The 16,873-nt window shown below is 42.0% G+C and overlaps 1 protein-coding gene across 1 annotated transcript in view; it reads right to left on the bottom strand.

Annotated features, from left to right (window-relative positions):
• LOC147107675 (uncharacterized) overlaps positions 1-16,873 on the bottom strand; it is a 49,278-nt gene that overhangs the window by 22,700 nt on the left and 9,705 nt on the right. Inside the window, exon 3 of the mRNA XM_086006070.1 lies at positions 8,746-8,822. Within this exon, the coding sequence (XP_085862196.1) occupies positions 8,746-8,822 (77 nt within the window). The remainder of the gene's footprint in view (positions 1-8,745; positions 8,823-16,873) is intronic.

Below are 16,873 nucleotides of genomic sequence, written 5' to 3'. Positions count from 1 at the left end.
TTCAATGACCCAGCCTCCACAGCTTTCTGGGGAAGAGAATTCCGAAGATTCAAAACCCTCAGAAGAAATTCCTCCTCATTTCCGATTTAAAAGGGTGCCCCCCCCCCCCCTTATTCTGAAATTATGCCCCCTAGTTCCAGATTCCCGAGGGGAAACATCCTCTCTGAATCTACCCTGTCAAGCCCCTTCAGAATCTGTGTAAATGACAACCACATGGGATCATGCAGTGTTAATCTACACTTATTTTCCACTAAGAAGTCTCCTCCAGTCTGAATATGGCAGGCCCATCATATAGGCATCTCCATGACACTCAAAGCAGTGTCACTCACAGCAGAAATGAACATCAGGTGCCCCTTTAATATAGTGTTCCTAGGTTCTACAGATTAGCAGAAAACAGGATTAAAAACCCACACTTAATGGTTTATTTATCACAATTTTTGCAATGGTTTTAGCATGCAAAACAAAACAACCGCCAGTAAACCAATTTGCAAAGCAAAAAGCACCTTAAGTAGCTAGGTCACATGCTCAAGATAACTCAAGCAGTTAAATGAGTGAAACGTACAGAAGGACCATCTAGAAAGTGTAGCAACTGACCAAAGACAAGGTGGCCCCATGTGTCTAAGGCATTACAGTACAGACCCAACCACCTAGTTTGCCAATACACTGTACGTATGATCCAATTTAAATTTAGTGCAATTTTTGAAATAGATGCATCTTCAAAGTAGTTAATTCAACTTCCCGTATCCAAGTTGAGTATATCCAAAGTCAAAATTTATCAACTGAAATTCAAGCCAAAATTAGTGCATTATAGTTATAATACTGGTAAACCAACTGCTGAGAAACAACACAGGAAATACATACAGCCTACCTGTATGGCTGCTGTTTTACGAGCTCCTCCCCAACTGGTATTTTAATGTTGTATTCAATTTATTTATTTGTATTTAATATTGTATTTTAATATATCGTACTGTTAGTTTTTAGTATTCTACTGTTTAGTATTTAGCACTCTAGTTTTAGTAATTTAGTTGTTTTTAAAAAAATATTCTACTGTTTAACTGACCTGAATGGCTGCTGTTTTATGAGCTCCCCAACTGGTATTTTAATGTTGTATTTTAATATATCATACTGTTAGTTTTTTAGTATTCTACTGTTTAGTATTTAGCATTCTAGTTTTAGTATTAGTTTAGTTGTTTAAAAAAAAAATATTCTACTGTTTAACCGACCTGTATGGCTTATGAGGGTAGCCGCTATTTTACGAGCTCGTCCACAACTTTCCACTTTATTTATTATTTTATTGTTATTATTAAACAATTTTGTAAGCACTGTTTCTTCACTTATCCGCTACGACCGTCAATCACTTCGGGACATAAGATCGTCCGGAGATATAGGACCTACCCCATATTTTTCGAACTGGGATTCTGCTGCTACTACCATCTACCCTCCCACCTGCTTACCTGACTTCATTCCTGTGATCTTGAAGCGACGACGGCGCAAGCGAGGCAGACGAGCAGGTGCATTAGTGAAGCTGAGGCGACGTGAACACCAACCCCCTTCCAAGTATTCTCCTGGCGAATGTGCAGTCACTGGACAATAAGCTGGACGAACTCAGAGGGAGGCTCACCTTCCAGCGAGACATTAAGAACGGCAATGTCTTGATTTTTACTGAGACTTGGCTTGATCCATCGACACCAGCTTCGGCCATTCAACCAGAGGGATTCAACATTCACTGGCTAGACCGAACAAAGGACTCGGGGGAAAAATAGAGGGGGTGGAGTATGCTTTATGATCAACAATTCTTGGTGTTCCGACGTGGAACTACTTACATCTTCTTGTTCACCCGATCTTGAACACCTGATGATCAAATGCCGACCCTTCTACCTCCCGAGAGAGTTCTCATCCGTGATCATTACAGGCCGACGCAAATAGGGCACTAAACGAGCTGTATGGGACCATTAGCAGGCTTGAAACTTCCCATCCAGAGGCTGCATTCATCGTGGCTGGCGATTTCAACAAAGCCAATCTGAAGAAAGTACTGCCTAAATACCATCAGCATATCACCTGCCCAACACGAGCCAAGAACACACTATATCACGTTTACACTCCATTCCGGGATGGATACAAGGCCCTCCCCCGCCCTCCCTTCGGCAAATCAGATCACGACTCCATCCTGCTGCTACCCACCTATAGGCAGAAACTGAAACAGGAAAAGCCTGTGATGAGATCTCTACAACAGTGGTCGGATCAATCAGACGCTATGTTACAAGACTGTTTTGATTCCACTGACTGGGATATGTTCCGGAATGCCTTGGACAATGACATCAACACATATACAGATTCAGTCATTGGTTTCATAAACAAGTGCATAGACGACGTTGTTCCGAGGATTGTTGTACGAACATTTCCCAACCAGAAACCATGGGTAAATGGCAATATCCGTGCTATGCTAAAAGCACGGTCCATCGCATTCAACTCTGGGGACATGGATGAGTACAAGAAATCAAGGTACGGCCTCAGAAAAACCATCAAAAATGCAAAAAGACAATACACGGACAAAGTGGAGCCACACTATCATAGCTCAGATTCGCGAAGGATGTGGAGTGGACTACAATCTATTACAGACTACAAAGGGAAACCCAACTGTGTCATGCCCAGCAATGCCTCTCTCCCGGATGAGCTTAACACTTTTTACGCCCAGTTTGAGGCCAACAACAACTGGCCTGTTACAAGGGCGCCCGCGGCTCAGGACGACCGGGTCTTCTCAATCTCCATGGCTGACGTGAGCAAGACATTTAAGAGAGTGAACACCCACAAAGCACCCGGTCCAGATGGAATCCCTGGGCGTGTCCTTAGAGCATGCGCTGACCAGCTGGCAGCCATGTTTACGGATATATTCAATCGCTCACTGTACCAGTCTGTAGTCCCCACCTGCTTCAAGATGACATCGGTTATTCCAGTCCCCCAAAAAACAAAAGTAACCTGTTTAAACGACTACCGCCCCATAGCACTCACTTCTGTCATCATGAAGTGCTTTGAGAGGCTGGTCAAAACCCACATCAACTTGTTACTACCTGACACACTGGACCCACTCCAATTTGCCTACCGCCCAAACAGATCTAGGGATGATGCCATCGCCACTGTACTGCACACTGCCTTATCACACCTGGATAAGAGGAACACCTATGTGAGAATGTTGTTCATTGATTATAGTTCAGCATTCAATACCATTATCCCCTCCAAGCTTGTCAACAAGCTCAAGTGAGCTAGGACTTAACACCTCCCTATGCAACTGGATCCTGCACTTCCTGACGGGAAGACCCCAGGTGGTGAAAATAGGCAGAAACGCCTCCTCCACAGTGATCCTGAACACGGGAGCTCCCCAGGGTCGTGTGCTCAGCCCCCTCCTGTACTCCCTGTTTACTCACGATTGCGTGGCCACGCACAACTTCAACTCCATCATCAAGTTTGCTGATGACACTATCTTTGTAGGCCTGATCACAGATGGCGACGAGACAGGCTACAGGGAGGAGGTAAGAGCCCTCGGAGAATGGTGCAAGTACAACAACCTCTCCCTCAACATCAGCAAAACAAAGGAGATGATCTTGGATTACAGGAAGCGGCAGGGGGAGGGACACACCCCAATCTACATTGAAGGGGCTGAGGTGGAGAGGGTCAGCAGCTTCAAATTCCTGGGTGTATTCATTACGGAGGACTTAACGTGGTCTCATCACATCGACGTTGTAACCAAGAAGGCATGCCAACGCCTGTTCTTCCTCAGGAGACTGAAGAAATTTGGAATGGCCCCCAGATTCTCACCAACTTCTACCGGTGCACCATCGAGAGTATCCTGTCCGGCTGCATCACTACCTAGTATGGCAACTGCACCGCCACAGACCGCAAGGCTCTACAGATGGTAGTGAAAGCTGCACAACACTAAGAATTAAACTACCTGCTGTGCAGGATATCTACCGAGAGTGTAGTGATCAATAGCATGTCATTCTATAGTGGACACTAGGTGGAGCCGTAAAGCTGTATATAGCTGTATGTATAAGACTACACTACCCAGCTATATATTATATTAAGACTACATTACCCATGAGGCTAGGCTACCCACAAGGCAGCAGTCAAGATGGAAGCCTCTACAAGATGCTGTACAAGTCCACATGTGCTCAATAAAAGTAGCTAGCAAAAGCTAGCTGTGTTCATAAGAATGTCTATTTATTAATGAACATAACATGGTACCAGGGTGGTGAAGATCTGCTGAAAATTGTGAAAAGCGACATGGAGAATTTGAAGACACCAGAGCGTTTGAAACTCTCAGGAAAAAATCGACTACAATTGGCAGACTTTTAAACAGCAATTCGAACTCTACATTGCAGCCATCGGATTCGGTACGAAGCCAGACGCAAGGAAGATAGCGTTGCTGCTTACGGTTGCAGGCCCACAGGCGATAGAGGTATTTAATACATTTGTATTTAATCCAGCGGAGAACAGAGACAAATTAGACGATGTGCTACAGAAATTTGATGCACATTGTTCTCCCAAAAAGAATGAGACGTATGAAAGATACATCTTCCGTTCTCGGACACAACAACAAAATGAGACTTTTGATAGCTTTATAACTGATCTGAAACTGAAAGCACAGACATGTAATTTCTCTGAGCTCAAAGCATCCATGATTCATGACCAGATTGTGTTTAGTATTCATGATAAAAAAAAAGTCAGGGAACGTCTGTTGAGAGAAACCGAACTAAATTTGGAAAATGCAGTGAAAATATGCCAAGCCAGCGAGCTAGCTCGAAAGCACGCACAGACTTTCAGTGAAATCAATAATGAAAAGCAATCGGAGGATGAAATTTTTAATTGTAAACGCTGTGGTTACAAACACCAGTTAAGACAATGCCCAGCGTTTGGAAAAATGTGCACAAAGTGTAATGGAAAGAATCACTTTGCCAAACAATGCTTTTCAAAAGTACAAACTAAGAAAGGGCAACGAGTTAATGTAATTGAGGACACTGATTTAAGTGAGACATTTTTTGTAGAAATGGTGTCATGTGACAATATCAAAAAGGATACAGAAAATGTGCAGCCCTCAGAAATGGACAATGCTGAACATAAAGTTAATGCAGTAAGAGGACAAATGGATGATCCCACTGCAGGTAAATGGAGCATTAGTTACCTTGAAACTAGACACTGGGGCAAAAGCAAACTTAATCAGTATGAGTGACATTAACAATATGAAAGAAAAGCCCAAAATACAGAAAAAGTCTACCGTATAAACTGTGCCATAAGCAGACCAGATGACTCGGTGGATTCTGTAGTGAATAATTTCCAGGATGTGTTCAAAGGATTTGGAGTTCTACCATTCACTTACAAGATCCAGCTAAAGCAGGATGCTCAGCCAGTGGTACATGCTCCACAAAGAGTTCCAGCACCCCTGCGTGACCGGCTCAAGAATGAACTGGACAGAATGACCACACTAGGAGTCATCAGGAAAGTCGAAGAGCCAACAGACTGGGTTAACTCCATGGTATGTGTAAAGAAAAAGAACAATGATCTAAGAATATGCATGGATCCAAAGGACTTAAATGCAAACATAAAACGCGAACACTACCAGATTCCCAAGCGAGAAGAAATCACCAGTGAAATGTCAGGTGCCAGATACTTTACAAAGCTCGATGCCTCACAAGGATTTTGGCAACTAAAACTGGATGGAGAGAGCACCAAATACTGTACCTTCAACACACCATTTGGCAGGTATTGTTTCCTCAGAATGCCTTTCGGGATAATATCTGCATCTGAAATCTTTCATAGAGCGATGGAACACACAATTGAAGGTCTGGAAGGAGTTCGGGTCTATGTTGATGACATCATCATCTGGGGCTCCACACTGAAAGAACACAATGAGAGACTGACTAAAGTGCTACAGAGCATACGCCGGAATGGACTGAAGCTCAACAAAGCCAAGTGTCAGTTTGGCGTCCAGGAAGTCACTTTCCTAGGAGATAATCTATCTGGTAAAGGAATAGAGCCAGATATGGAAAAAGTAAACGCCATACTCAAAATGCCCCGACCCACTGACAAAAAAGGAGTGCTACGCATCATGGGGATGATAAACTTCATTGGAAAGTTCATTCCTAACTTGTCAGCCAAGACAGCCTGTCTGCGAGACCTGCTACATAAAACAAATGAGTTCGCATGGACAGAAAGACATGAACAAGAGTGGATAAACCTCAAAACAGTGCTGACAATCACACCTGTACTCACATTCTTTGACCCAACAAAAAGAATCAAAGTGTCAACGGATGCATCAAAAGATGGCCTAGGTGCGGTCTTGCTACAAGCAGAGGGTGAAGATTGGAAGCCTCTTGCCTATGCCTCCAGGTCTATGACTGATACTGAGTGTCGATACGCCCAGATTGAAAAGGAATGTCTAGGCTTGGTAGTTGGACTAGAAAAGTTTCATGGCTACATATATGGACTTCCCACCTTCACAGTTGAGACAGACCACAGCCCTCTGGTTGCCATCATAAAAAAAAACCTGAATGAGATGTCTCCAAGGATTCAACGACTCATGATGAAGCTGCAAAGATATGACTTTGAACTGATCTACACACCAGGCAAATACATAGTGTTAGCAGATGCACTATCCCGAGCACCCACAATGAGTCATGGGAGCTCTACTGAAGAAGACGTGGATGTTCATGTGAGTATGGTCACTACTGCGCTGCCCGTGTCAGACACAAAATCAAAGCAAATAGCAGAAGAAACAGTAAAAGATACAGTATTACAAACAGTAAGAGAGAACATTCATCATGGTTGGCCAAAAGGTTCCTGTCCAAAATATTTTCACGTGGTCAGAATTGAGTGTCGCAAGTGGACTATTACTAAAACAGAAGTCATTCCACGGGCTCTACGTCAAGACATGCTCAAAAGGATTCATGAGGGACACCTCGGAATTGAAAAATGCAAAAGGAGAGCAAGAGACACTGTTTATTGGCCTGGCATAAATAAGGACATTGAGAACATGATAGGCAAATGTGAGACATGTCAGAAACACCAAAACAAACAAGCAAAGGAACCAATGATAGTAGCTGACATACCAACAGCAGCATGGCAAAAGGTTGGTATGGACCTTTTTCATTTAAATGGTAAAGACTATCTAATAGTGATTGACTACTATTCTAACTATCCTGAGATGGCGCTGCTCTCAAGCACCACAGCAAGCAGTGTCATAATACATGTGAAATCCATCTTCGCCAGACATGGAATTCCCAGGATTGCCGTTAGCGACAATGGTCCGTGCTTCAACTGTAAGGAGTGGCAATAGTTTGCAGCACATTATGACTTTCAGCACATCACATCCAGTCCTTTGTATGCTCAGTCAAATGGTAAGGCAGAGAAAGGTGTTCAAGTTCTCAAGCAGCTACTGAAGAAAGTGACAGAAAGCAAGTCTGATCCTTATCTCGCCCTGCTGAGCTACCGAGCCTCACCTTTAGACTGTGGTTCTTCACCTGCTGAACTACTAATGGGTCGCAAGTTGCGCACCACGCTACCCTGCTGTGCAAAAGAACAGCAAAGTGAGGAACTGAGACAGAGACTTCAACTGTTAAAGCTGAAACAGAAATCATACTATGACAAGTCATCCAAAACTCTAAAACCATTGACAAAGGATGATGTTGTCAGGATTGAGGATCCAGATGCAAGGAACAGGAAAGCTACAGTTCTTGAGGAAGTAGGACCAAGGTCATACACTATGAGAACTGAAGGACAGATTCTCAGGAGGAACCGCCGTTCCCTCCTAAAAACACAAGAGACTATTCAAGACCAGATTGATGACAATGCCGCAACTGCATCTTGTCATTCACTGCCAGAACAATCTCATGAAGACACATCAGACTTACCCATGTTGAGAAGATCCACACGTGAAGTAAAAGAGCCTGATAGACTTCATCTTTGAGTACAATGTAAAGCTTTGAAAATGTGTTGACTGTTTTGAAAATGTTTATGTTTATAGAGCACTAACAAAAGTGTTACTGATAGTATCTTTATTGTTTTCTTGAAAGTTGATTGATATTGATTCTGTTAAACCTCAAAGGGGGATGTAGTGATCAATAGCATGTCATTCTATAGTGGACACTAGGTGGAGCCGTAAAGCTGTATATAGCTGTATGTATAAGACTACACTACCCAGCTATATATTATATTAAGACTACATTACCCATGAGGCTAGGCTACCCACAAGGCAGCAGTCAAGATGGAAGCCTCTACAAGATGCTGTACAAGTCCACATGTGCTCAATAAAAGTAGCTAGCAAAAGCTAGCTGTGTTCATAATAAGAATGTCTATTTATTAATGAACATAACAGAGGGGTGCCGGGGGAAGGCCCCGAGAATCATTAAAGACGTGAGTCACCCCAGCCACAACCTCTTCGCCCTGCTCCCGTCCGGTAAGAGATACCGAAGCATACGGTCTCATACCAACAGGTTTCGAAACAGCTTCTACCCCCAGGCCATAAGACTCATGAACGATTAATTTATTATTATTTATTACTGTTGTTTTATTTATTATTACTGTCTTTCTATTAGTATTGCTATTAGTATTTTTATTATTGTTATGCCATATTTATTCCAATGTTGGGAGGACTCGTAAAAATCAACATTTCATTGTGCAGTACACACGTCTGTTGCATATATGACAAATAAAATTGAATTGAATTGAATTGAGGATACATTATTTCATATGTACCTTTTCCTTAGGGTTATTTCTGGTTTGTTTTTTCAGCAAACAAACTTGCGAGTCAATGGGACACCATGCTTTTGGACCTAAAAGATAAAGAATTTCTATAAATGTCACTGAGTTCCATGCTTTATAAATATGAAAATACAATACTCAGGAAAAATTACCTTAAATGGATGTTCCCAGCTACACCCCGATTCAGATTTTTTTGGCACAATGAAACAGAAGCCAAGCAGGAATACTTTCAGTGCATGAAATCTCTACATTTTCCGTTTTTTTTTAAACCCACAGGTTTGGCTGTGCCAACCTGATTGCTGCAACTAACTTGTAACTAGGTCTCAACCAATGTCACACTCCGGCTAGGATGACAGATTTTTCACCTTTCCAGAGAGTGGGCTTGAGTAGAGATAAATACCCCACTGTGGCAGAGCCACCAAAGGACTCAGATCGTTTGTATATAATTCCTTTAACAACATGTTAGCTACAGCCTGAGTCTGTATCTTTATTTATGCTGTTTAACTGTACAGAGCGTGGTTACTTTAACAGCGCGGCTAAAACGCGATGACGTCACGCCGTTCATCACGTGATTCCCCACTGGTGGGAAAACGTGAGGACGTCATGACGTCAGCCACGAGACTGCAGGGGCAATCCTCATGGAGCCTCCAGAGAGCAGACTTACATTCGATGTTATCCAGCAGTTTCTTGTTAAAACCTGTTTGTTTCATTAAAGTTAGTTTTGTTTGATCGCCTGAGTGGAACTCAGTCTTTTAGTTAGGAACCCGCGTTCCTACCCCACCACAGTAACATAATTAAGAACAAATCATTGTTTAGCGGAATTTTAACATTTTACTTAAATTTAGCAAGTATTCTTTTGATTCCATCATGTGAAAGATTTTCTTCTTTTCATTTAAAAGTTAACTAAATTAGATCAGAGACTTTAACTAGAATTCTTTACAAGATTGTGTTTCACACCAAATATTACTGCTGTGTGTACCCACATGTACACACACATACCCTTGCGCGTTACCGCATCAACCAAACTTTTATGTAAACGCCAATCTATTCAAATCCCTGGAAATATATTATATGCCAGACCAGACTTGTACCGGATAAAATTACATTTTTAAAAAAGGACCCATTTACAGTTCCCACCAGGCTTTTGGCCGGCAACCGTCTAAATCAGGCAATTAATGACAACCATTTTCCAACACCATAGAAGTCTATTACAAGTGTGCCGCTTACAACATATAGGCCCGGAATTTTCAGTTGTAATGACAGCGAAACTGACCGCTCCACTCGCACTCTGACCTCTCCGTCCTCGGCCTCTTGCACTGTTCCAACGAAGCTCAACGTAAGCTCGAGGAACAGCAACTCATCTTTCGATTAGGCACTTTACAGCCTTCTGGACTCAACAGAGAGTTCAACAATTACAGACTATAACCACGGCCCTTATATTTTTTCCCCTTTTTTTTCTCACATGGTAGCTGTTGATGATTCTGCCATTGCCATTTACACCTCATCTAGTCATCTTTTGTTTCTTAACTTGTCCCATTACCTCTCCTTTTGTCAGTCAATGTCTCCTGCCTTCCAGCCTATCACAGTCCCTCCATTTGTTCTTTACTCCCCGCCCCTGCTTAAAAATCTCTCTTCTCTAACTTTTTCCAGTTCTGACGAAGGGTCCTCGATCCGAAACGTTAACTCTGTTTCTCTCTCCTCAATGCTGTCTGACCTGCTGAGTGTTTCCAGCATTTTCTGTTGTTATTTCAGATTTCCAGCATGTAATTTTGCTATTACAGTAACTGCTGGTGTCCGCACATGCGTAGTTAAACGCGGAAATCCAGAAGCTGCTGTCAGCCATTCCCTGCTCCCCCACAGGGCGCGCTGTTGAACTCCCCACAGACAGCAATCAATTGAAATCACTGAACTGACAGGAACTTCAGCTTTTATGCGCTAATATCGCTGTTAAAAACCCCCCGAAAAAGTTAAGCCTTGTTCAATAAGGTGTAACTGGGTTTATAAATGGCGTACTGAGTCATAATTACTGCTGAGCAACCGTTCTGGTCCTGAAAAACTAATTTTATATTTGTGGAATCATTCTGGTAATCTCACTTTAACAAACTTTTCAATGATTAAACTCCCATGGTACTTAAGGTAGAAAAAAATGTTTTGTAGTTTGTTTATGATATTTCAGCTTCTACCAATCTTTATTTCACTCTCTAAAATGATTAAAAAGTGAAGGATAATCAGTGCATTTTACTTCCTGGTTTGCCACCTGAGAATTCTTCAATGCAATTGACTGCTTAACCAGCTTGATGACATCACTGTTGCTGGACACTGGAGATACCCTAGACTTGGCAGCAGATTCAAATTAATGTCGGGAGGGGTGAAATCCACACCAGAGATCGCTAGATCTTTGTGGGCAGCTTTCTTCAAGATCAACGGCGAGCACCATCACTTCGCCGTGGATCGCAAAATCCAGGCCACTATTTTGGGCAATTCAATAAGCTCTTTGCATCTTGTTAAAGCGAGGTTACCATAATGATTTAATATTCTGTACCTAATGTTTAGTGGCTCTGATAAGTTGAAAAGAATAAATTAACTACAAAGACAGATTTCCATGTCATTTGAAATCCTCAAATATCCTGAAATTTCAGTGGTATCATTTGGGAAAGAGAATTAAAAACAAAAAAAGTGTATTTACTCATTTCACACAAATCACAATAAAAGAGGTGCTCAGTACACATTGGCCCAGAAATTCGGGTCTCCGCGGGTGAGTACGCACGGGGTACTCACCCGTAGGCCCGATGGAAGTGCCGGTTTCCTGCATGCATTGCGCATGCGCGGGAAACCGGCACTTCCGTTCCTCTGAAAGCAGGGGTTCAGAGGTCGAACGCGTGCGCAGGGGAGTATGCGCGTTCGCTTTGAACTTACGTTTTTTTTTTATATACAGGTTCTTCCGTGAGGGTAAGTCTTTAGAATTTAGAAATTTAAAAAGCAGGCATAAGGCCTGCTTTTTACAAGGTAAGTGGTCAATTAATTAAAATTAAAACATTTTTTTTCCAACAGGTTTATTATTTTTAAATACTTTAAAGCAAGGTAAGTTTATTTTTAGCCCCGTTAGAAAATAAAATTATTTTTTCAAAAATTTAAATTGTTTAAAATAGTTATTTAATGTAATTTATAGTTTATTTTGAAAATGTGATGCTTTTAAAAAATTTATTTGAAGGTTTACTGCTATTTTGGGGCCGTAGTATTTATAAGTCTTGACAGCTCTTCCCGTCAAGACTTATGAATGGAGCATTCCCTGCTCCGATTGGCTACCCACGTGATCCCAGGGGACGCATCGAACTAACTGCGCCCCTGGGACACGCAAGCACTGCATGCCGGCAGCTGGGCCAGGCCCCGGATCGGAATTCCACAGGGCCCACAGCTCAACGGCCAGCGCGCAAGTTAAGTGCAGGTCGGGGGCTTACACCCGCGGGAAGCCCCCGACCCGAAATTCTGGTCCAACAACCATCCGCACTCCCACTTACACTGCCGAGAAGAGACATTTGGCTATGAATGGATCGATTAATTACACGCTTTTCTTGACGTCACAGATCTTAAATGTTTATTAAATGTCTTTCACTTTGCAAAGCTAACTAGGTCTAAATGACAATCATATTAGTCAGTCAGATTGAGAGAAGAGCTATTGCAATATCCAAAAATAGATATTTAACGGCATAAACAGGTTTGTATGTTTTTATTTAAGTGTGATCTGCTGATTTATGTACTTTGGGCACTAACCCACTAAACCCATGTGTATGCATCTCCCTTATTAAAGTTTAGAAAGTTTTACTGCCTACCGTTTATAGCGTGAAAATTGTGTTAAGACCGACGCGGCCGCTGTAAGCAGTGGGAACTGCACCAGCAACGTACACAAGCACAAAGGCAAATTTTCTAAATTTGTCAATAGACAAGCAGATCAGAGAATTAAATGTGTGGCTCAAAGAGTGGTGTGGGAGGAAGGGGTGTCGATTCATGGGACACTGCTACCAGTACTGGGGAAAGAGGGAGCTGTTCCATTAGAATGGTCTCCACTTAAACCGGGCTGGGACCAGTGTCCTGGCAAATTGAATAACTAGGGCTGTAGATAGGGCTTTAAACTAAAAAGTGGGGTGGTGGGAGGGGTCAGATGAGGGGAAATTAAAAAATTTATAAAGAGAAAAGTCAAGGCAATGGAGCAGTGAAGCGATTTGGGTAAAGATAAGCAGTGTGTGACAGGAAGGGACAGAGTTTAACAGTAAAAGTGCATCAGCGAATAAGATGAAACCTGGGAATCATGGGAAAAAGTTCAAATTAAAGGCTCTTTATCTGAATGCATTTGTAACAAGATAGACAAATTAGTGGCACAAATAGAGAGAAATGGCTTGGATCGAATAACCATTACAGAGACATGGTTACAAGGTGACCAAGATTGGGAAGTAAACATTCCGCAGTACTTGACGTTTCGAAAAGACAGGCAGAATGGAAAAGGGGCAGGGGGTGGGGTGGGGGTCCTGATAATAAAGGAGGACATAAGGACTGCAGTGAGATACGGAATGGATTCCTTATAGTGGTCCCCGCAGTACAACCTGAAGGACCAAACCTTCCTCGCAAACAGTGGACAACCACCAACTGCCTCAGAACCGGTCACGGTAGATGCTGCCACCTTCTCCATAGATGGAAGATTAAAGCATTTCCACCATGCAACTGTGGAGCTCCTAATCAGACCCTGGAGCACATCATTGAGCACTGCCCTCAGGAAATTCGCAGGCAGCCTACAAGATATCCACGCCGTTACACCGGAAGCTTTGGCCTGGACACCTGACGTAGATATTGACATCTGATTTGCTTTGCTACTACCATACGAAAGAAAGAGTAGAGAGAAAGGACTTTGGCTCAGAAGATCAGGAAGTAGAATCAGTATGGGTGGAGATAAGAAATAACAAGGGGCAGAAAATACTGGTGGGAGTAGTTTATAGGCCCCCCAAATAGTAGCTATACCGTTGGACAGAGTATTAATCAACAAATAATAGGAGCTTGTAACAAAGGTAATACAATAATCATGGGGGACTTTAATCTTCATATAGACTGGGCAAATCAAATTGGCAAAGGTAGTCTGGAGGACGGGTTCATGGAATGCATTCGCGACAGTTTCCTAGAACAATAGGTCATGGAACCAACCAGGGAACAGGCTATTTTAGATCTTGTATTGTGTAATGAGATAGGGTTAATTAATAATCTCATAGTAAAGATCACTTGGGGAAGAGTGATCATAATTTGTTAAATTTCACATTGAGTTTGAGAGTGAAATACTTCAGTCAGAAACAAGGGTCTTAAACTTCGATAAAGCCAATTACATAAGTATAAGTGGGCAAGTTAGCTAGGGTAGATTGGGAAATTAGATTAAAGGGTACGACGGTAGATAAGCATGGGCAAACATTTAAAGAAATATTCCAAAATTCTCATTCCATTGAGAAATAAAAACTCCACGGGAAAAGTGATCCATCTGTAGCTAACTAAAGAAGTTAAGGATAGTATTAGATTAAAAGAAGGGGCTTATAATGTTGCAAAGAATAGTAGTAAGCCCGAGAATTGGGAGAGCTTTAGAAACCAGCAAAGGATGACCAAAAAATTGATAAAAAGGGAGAAAATAGAATGAGAGTAAACTAGCAAGAAATATAAAAACAGATTTTAAGAGCTTCTACAAGTATGTAAAAAGGAAGAGAGTAACAAAAGTAAGCATTGGTCCCTTAGAGGCTAAGAAATTATAATGGGGAATAAGGAAATGGCAGAGACTTAAAACAAATATTTTTGTATCAGTCTTCACAGTAGAAGACACAAAAAGCATACCAAAAATAATGGGGAACTGGGGCTGATAAGAGTGAGGAACTTAAAGTAATTATCAGCAGAGAAAATGTACTTGAGAAACTAATGGGACTAAAAGCCGTCAAATCCCTGGACCTGATGGCCTAAATCCTAGGGTTCTAAAAGGAGGTGGCTGCAGAGATAGTGGATGCATTGGGTGTGATCTTGCAAAATTCCCTAGATTCTAGAACAGTCCCAGCGGATTGGAAGGTAGCAAATGTAACCCCGCTATTCAAAAAAGGAGGGAGGGGGGAAAACAGGGAACTACAGGCCAGTTAGCCTGACATTAGTCGTCAGGAAAATGCTGGAATCCATTATTAAGAATGTGGTAGCAGGGCACTTAGAAAATCATAATATTAGTCAGAATCAACATGATTTTATGAAAGGGAAATAGTGTTTAACAAATTTATTAGAGTTTTTTTGAGGATGTAACTAGCAGGGTAGATAATGGGGAACCAGTGGATGTAGTATATTTGGATTTCCATAAGGCATTCAAAAAGGTGCCACATAAAAGGTTGCTACGCAAGATAAAGGCTCATGGGGTTGGGGGTAATATATTAGCATGGATAGAGGATTGGTTAACAGACAGAAAACAGAGTAGGGATAAACAGGTAATTTTCAGGTTGGCAGGCTGTAACTAATGGGGTGCCACAAGGATCAGTGCTTGGGCCTCAGCTATTTAAAATCTGTATTAATGACTTAGATGAAGGGACCGAGTGCAATGTATCCACGTTTGCTGACTATACAAAACTAGGTGGGAAAGTAAGCTGTGAGGAGGACACAAAGAGCCTGCAAAGAAATATAAACAGGTTAAGTGAGTGGGCAATAAGGTGGCAGATGGAGTATAATATGAGGAAATGTGAGGTTATTCACTTTGGTAGTAAGAATAGAAAAACAGAATATTTTTTAAATGGTGAGAAACTATTAAATGTTGGTATTCAGAGATTTAGGTGTCCTCGTACAGGAAACACAGAAAGCTAGCATGCAGGTACAGCAAGCAATTAGGGAGGCGAACGGCATGTTGGCCTTTATTGCAAGGGGGTTGGAGTACAAGACTAAGGAAGTCTTACTACAATTGTACAGGGCTTTGGCACGACCACACCTGGAGCACTGTGCAGAGTTTTGGTCTCCTTATCTGAGAAAAGACATATGTGCCTTAGAGGCGGTGCAACAAAGGTTCACTAGATTGATTCCTGGGATGAGAGGGTTGTCCTATGAGGAGAGATTGAGCCTATACACTCGGAAGAGGTGATCTCATTGAAACATAAAAGATTTGAAGGGGAATCAACAAGGTAGATGCTGAGAAGTTGTTTGCCCTGGCTGGAGAGCAGAACTAGGGGGCATAGTCTCAGGATAAGGAGTCAGCCATTTAAGACTGAGGTGAGAAGGAATTTCTTCACTCGGAGGGCTGTGAATCTTTGGAATTCTCTACCCGAAAGGGCTGTGAATGCTCAGTTGTTGAGTATAATCAAGGCTAAGAAAGATAGATTTTTGGACTCTAGGGGGAAATCAAGGGATATGGAGATCGGGCAGGAAAGTGGAGTTGTGGTCGACGACCAGTCATGATCTTATTGAATGGCGGAGCAGGCTCGAAGGGCCGTATGGCCCACTCCTGCTCCTAATTCTTATGTTCTTAGAGGAATCAGAAACAAATAGGTTATTCATACTTAGATTAAGTAATTTTTAAATAAATGTTACACTCCACAAAAAGACCATGGCCAAGACAAAATAGATCATTGGCAGAGATGATCAAAAAGATAGTGTTGAAGAAATGCTCATTGAAGAGATTTTACAGCTGGAACTCACGACTTTGGAATTATATGGAATGCAAGTGAAAATAGTCAATAATAATTTTAATTTTGTAGCGTTCCCAATTTGTAAACCAAATATTTAAACAAAATTATCTTAATATAAATTATAGGAAACTCTTGATTTACCGGCACCTAAATAACCAGAAATCTCTTAACAGGCAAAATTCAGGAGTAGGTTCAGGTAATTTTTACTTCATATTAGTGGCCGCTCCTGGATCTGTGGCTGTGTAACTGGGGTTCCTGCACCTGTTGCTAAGCAACAGGGACGCCTGGATCTTGTGGCCGGGGTTCCTGCACCTGTTGCTAAGCAACAGGAAAGCCTGGATTTGTTGCTGTGTACAGGGCTCTCGTACCTTTTACTATACCTCTCTGTAATCTGGACTTTTTGATAAACCGGCACCACGCAGGTCCAGTCGGTGCCGGATAAAAAAAAGTTT

Source organism: Somniosus microcephalus, chromosome 14 (genome assembly GCF_052327205.1).
Source record: "Somniosus microcephalus isolate GS21.2 chromosome 14, FLI_Smic_1.0, whole genome shotgun sequence".
Classification (NCBI taxonomy): domain Eukaryota; kingdom Metazoa; phylum Chordata; class Chondrichthyes; order Squaliformes; family Somniosidae; genus Somniosus; species Somniosus microcephalus.
Note: the sequence above shows the minus strand (reverse complement) of the source record. Positions and strands in the feature narration are given on the sequence as shown.